At 47.6% G+C, this 5,387-nt stretch overlaps 1 protein-coding gene across 1 annotated transcript; it reads left to right on the forward strand.

Annotated features, from left to right (window-relative positions):
- Positions 1 to 3,441: 3,441 nt before the first annotated feature.
- On the forward strand, positions 3,442 to 4,057 carry LOC104661614 (60S ribosomal protein L29). Its single transcript, XM_010362312.2, is given in 2 exon segments — positions 3,442 to 3,717; positions 3,720 to 4,057. Coding segments are annotated over 2 exon segments (450 nt in total). The 5' UTR covers positions 3,442 to 3,482; the 3' UTR covers positions 3,935 to 4,057.
- The last annotated feature ends 1,330 nt before the right edge of the window (positions 4,058 to 5,387 follow it).

Here is a 5,387-nt window from a genome sequence, read left to right on the forward strand (position 1 = left end):
CTTGGGAGGCCAAAGCGAGCAGATCACCTGAGGTCAGGAGCTCGAGACCAGCCTGGCCAACATGGTGAAACCCTGTCTCTACTAAAAAAATACCAAAAAAAAAAAAAAAAGATTAGCCAGGTGTGGTGGCAGGTGCTATGGAGGCTGAGGCAGGAAAATCACCTGAACCTGGGAGATGGAGGTAGCAGTGAGCTGAGATCATGCCACTACACTCCAGCCTGGGTGACAGAGCAAGACTCTGTCTCAAAAAAATAAATAAATAAAATAAAATAGAAGAGTCAGAGAAGGACATTCCAAAGAGGGAACATTCGAGCAAAGACCTAAAAAAGGTGAAGGAGACATCCGAGGAGATATCCATGAATAGTGTGGTTCAAGTCTAGGAAGCAGCACATATTGAGCACCCTTTGTATGCCACCCTGCCCAGCTGGGAGCCAGGCAGGGTTGGGAGGCATGATTGGAAAGGCTGCTGCGGCGAGAGGGCTGCTGGCCTCCATGTCATAGCCCTACCAGCCTCAGATATATGTGCCAACATCATCTCCTGGTGTGATTTTGCACAGCCACACAGATCAGCAGAAGTGAAAGAAGACTATTCACTGCAGATAAGGTTTTTTCCATAAACCTGTAATTATGAATAGCATAAATATGTTTCATTTTTATGTAAGTGAAGTAAGACTGTTAACTTATTCCAGTTATCGTTTGAATTATATTGTGATTTTTATAACCTTGTTTTGTCCTTGGGTCCATTTTCAATCAATGTTGGAGTCCTCGAAAATGGAAGAGGCCGTGACCTCTCTTGACCTCTGAGAGGCCCTGGCACACCAGGTCTAGTGCTGGGTTCTGGCAATCTAAGAACAATAAGGTGCAGTCCCTGCCCTGGAGAACATGAGGCCTTGCTAAGAGAGAACGGTATGTAAACATGTCATTTCAACAGAATGTCGTAAATACTCTGATGGGAGCATATGAGAGTTCTTTGGAGGGCTTTTTAAAGTTCTTGTTTTCTTCAGTACAAGGGAATCTTGAGGCAAAATTCTATATGGACTAGTTGTTTCCAGACACAATCTTGCACTAATTGCTTGGCCAGGCATGGGTTTAAAAAACAAATCAGTCCGAGAACAGTGGCTCACACCTGTAATCCCAACACCTTGGGAGGCCGAGGCAGAAGGATCGCTTGAGCTCAGGAGTTTGAGACCAGCCTGGGCAACAAAGTGAGATCCTGTCTCTATAAAAAATCAAAAAGTTAGCCAGGCTTGGTGACGCATGCCTGTGGTCCCAGGTAGGTGGTAGGCTGAGGCAGGAGGTTCACTTGGGCCTAGGAGGTGAGGCTGCAGTGAGTTGTGTTCACACCACTGCACTCTAGCCCGGGCAACAGAGACAGACTGTTGAAAGCAAGGGAAGGAGAGGGGAGGGGAGGGGAGGGGAGAGGAGGGGAAGGAAAAGAGGAAGGGGGTAGGGGAGAAGGTGGGAGGGGAGGGAGGGGAGGGGAAGGGGAAGAAAAGGGAAAGAGAATGGAGGAGAGGGGAGGAGAGGGGAGAGAAGGAGAAGGGAGGGGAGGGGAGGAGAGGGGAGAAGAGGGGAGGGAAGGAGAAGGGAGGGGAGGGGAGGGGAGGAGAGGGGAGGAGAGGGGAGGGGAGGAGAAGGGAGGGGAGGGGACAGGAACAGAGAGGAAGGGGGGAAGGAGAAGGTGGGGAAAGGGAAGGGGGGAGGAGAGAGAGGGGAAAGAAAAGAAAAGAAAAGAAAAAGCAAGCACAAATCAACCCCTTCTGAGTGCACTTCCCTCCAGCTGATGAAGTTTTCCTAACCATGACCCTTTGGGGTCACCATCTTAAAAATAAACAGGGAGCTCTTTAACCAAAAGAAGATGCCAAAGTCCTAAAGAAATTGACCTCAACAAAGCCTCGCTCCTTCTCCAGCAGTTTCCAGCTCCATCGTCTTAATCTTCCCATGAGAGTTGTGCGTCAAAATCTTAACCAGTCTCCCATGACCTTGCCATCTCCTCTTTCACCTCATCACTTGCTTCCTCCTCCCACTGCCAAAGTCATCCAGTCACTTCCATCACCTCCTTCCATATCCTCACCACCCTCTCCACCCTTACTCTTTTTGCCTTTCTGTCTGTAGAACCTTGGGAAAAACCCTTCACCAAGCCATCAAGCCTCACAGGCCTTCTTTCAGGACTAGCTCTTCCTGCCCTGGCTGCCATACATGGCACTGTGGACCTCCCCCTCCTGAAATGTCTTCATTCTCAGACTTTCCAGATGAACTCTGCCCTATTTCTTCTGCCCCAGACCATTCTCGTTATCCCCTTCTTTGCCTTCCCTTCCTCCTCTTTCCCCTTAAACATGAGCATGTGCTAAAGTCCAGTCCTTTCTGAATATCCTGCTTTCTCTTCCTTGCAAACCTAACTTCTCATGGCTTCCACCCTCAGTTTTACAACAGTTACTCCAAAAGCCATAGCTCCACCCCTTACTTGGTCAGATAAGCCAACTATCTACCCAGATTTCTGCTATTTTATATCACAACTGCCTGAGATTCAACATCTCTCAGCCTGAACACAATTTCTCTCTCACCAAATCACCCTCTTTCTGACTTCTTGACCCCAGTTCATGGTAGCACCATCCTCGTTATCCTGACCTGACACTTCACAGAAACATCTGATTCTTCACCTCTCCTAGGTCCCCCATACTCAGTCAGCTGGTACTTTCTTCAAAATTTCTCTCTCACTTCTCCATGGCTATTTATTCTCATTGCCATTGTCCTCCCTCATCAGGACTATACAAGTAATCATCACACGCACCTTCTCCCTCCTGCCATGGGATCTTTGAATGGAGAACCCTCTTCCTTCCTAATCTACTTACTCCACGTCTATCATCCTTAATTCTTCAACCTAACATCACTTCCTCAGGGAACCCTTTCCGTCTGTGTCTGACTCTCAAATCCACACTGCTCCATCTGACAACGGATAAAATAACCGGAATATGTAAGGAGCTGAAACAACTGGACAGGAAAAAAATCTATTAATCACATTAAAAAATGGGCCTAAAAACTGAATAGACATTTCTCAAAAGAAGACAAACAAATGGCAAACAGTATACGAAAAGGGGCTCCACATCATTGGTCATCAGAGAAATGCAAATCAAAACTACAATGAGATATCCTCTCACTCCAGTTAAAATGGCTTTTATCCAAAAGACAGGCAATAGTAAATGCTGGTGAGAATGTGGAGAAAGGGGAACCCTCATACACTGCTGGTGTACATTAGTACAGCCACTATGGTGATCCAACAATCTCACCGCTAAGTATATGCTAAAATGAAAGGAAATCAGTATATCAAAGAGGTACCTGCACTCCCACGCTTACTGCAGCACTATTCACAATAGCCAAGATTTGGAAGCAACCTAAGCATCCACGCACAGACAAACAGATAAAGAAAATGTGGCTCTCTTCCGGTTCTAGGAGCTTCGGGAGCAGCGGCTAAAGGTGCAGACATGGCCAAGTCCAAGAACCACACCACACACAACCAGTCCCGAAAATGGCACAGAAATGGTATCAAGAAACCCCGATCACAAAGATACGAATCTCTTAAGGGGGTGGACCCCAAGTTCCTGAGGAACATGCGCTTTGCCAAGAAGCACAACAAGAAGGGCCTAAAGAAGATGCAGGCCAACAATGCCAAGGCCATGAGTGCACGTGCCGAGGCTGTCAAGGCCCTCGTAAAGCCCAAGACCCAAAGGGTGTCAGCCGCAAGCTTGATCGACTTGCCTACATTGCCCACCCCAAGCTTGGGAAGCGTGCTCGTGCTCGCATTGCCAAGGGGCTCCGGCTGTGCCGGCCAAAGGCCAAGGCCAAGGATCAAACCAAGGCTCAGGCTGCAGCTCCAGTTTCAATTCCAGCTCAGGCTCCCAAAGGTGCCCAGGCCACTACAAAGGCTACAGAGTAGGTATCTCTGTGTGCCAACGTGAGGACAGAAGGACTGGTGCGACCCCCCACCCCCACCTCCGGGCTGCCATCTGCATGGCGCTGTGGTCCTCCTGTGCTGTTTGTACAAATAAACCTGAGGCAGGATTTGTTAGCCTCTGTCTATGAAAAAAAAAAAAGAAAATGTGGTATCTAAGCACAATGGAGTACTAGTCAGCCATAAAAAAGAATGAGATCCTGTCATTTCCAACAACATGGATGGAACTGGAGGACATTATGTTGCATGAAATAAGCCAGGCACAGAGAGACAAACATCAAATATTCTGCAAGTATTTTGCAAAGGTGACCACAGCAGTATTTCTGGTCCCATGTGCTGTTCCTCCACCAACAGGGGGATTCTACTTCCCCTCCCCTTGAACTTGGGCAAGATTTTGCAACTGCCTTGATGAGCGGAGTCAGCACATGACTTCTGAATCTCTCTTGGAAAAGGCATTACAGTTTCCTGGGTCTCTCAAAACGCTTGCCCTGGGAACCCAGACTCCATGTTATGGGGAAGCCCAGCCTACATGGAGATGCCATGGACATGTGTCTGGGAGGCAGATACAGCAGAGGACTCAGTCGACTGCAGTGTGAACTGCAAACAAGTGAGTAAACAAGCCTTTAGATGACACCAGCCACACCCATCAAGTCGTCACCAACTTTCCAGTCTTCAAGCTGGAGCCCCAGACATTAGAGAGTGGAGACAAATCATTCCTGCTATACCCAGTCCAAATCTCTGACTCACATAATTTGTGAGCGTAACAAAAGATTGTTTCACGCCACCGCATACAGTACAAAAGATAACCCAGCCACTTTCTCATCTATACCTGCAGTGCCTCCCGCTGCCTGCAGGAGGTACTGTGTGATCCTTGGCTTGGCCTTCCCATTCCAACCTCTTTGTCCCTATTTATCGCCCTCTAGAGGAAACTGCTACTCCAGCCCAACTGATCTACTCATTGTTTACCACTATCCTCTGTCCCTTCCTCCCTTCGCCCTGTCCTCACTGTTGCCCATAACTGCAATGGCCTCACCTCCAGCCTCACCAAATTCTCCCCATTGCCCAAGGCTCGGCCTCTTCCCTAAAGCCTCTAAAGCAATCCCAGGTAAACAACACTCTCACTCTTGCAATCTAGACTTTCATTATCTAGTAATATCATTTTCTAAACGGAAAAATCAGAATCCATGGTCTGAATTATTTTTGTAATTTGTGCATTTACTTTCAAGGAGAATTTCACACAAAAATTAAAACTTACTTCCATTTAGTGATGTACTCAACCAATAGCCTTCACTGCAAAGTATAAGATTAAAAACCTCATAAAGTAGGCGTGGTTATTATTTTACAGATTGAGAGGTGACAACGCGCTAGCAGCACTCACTCACTCTCGCCAGCTCCTCGGCTTCCACGTCCACTCCAGCCGTGCTTGAGGAGCCCTTCA

The sequence above is a fragment of the Rhinopithecus roxellana genome, chromosome 14 (genome assembly GCF_007565055.1).
Source record: "Rhinopithecus roxellana isolate Shanxi Qingling chromosome 14, ASM756505v1, whole genome shotgun sequence".
In the NCBI taxonomy this organism is placed as follows: Eukaryota; Metazoa; Chordata; class Mammalia; order Primates; family Cercopithecidae; genus Rhinopithecus; species Rhinopithecus roxellana.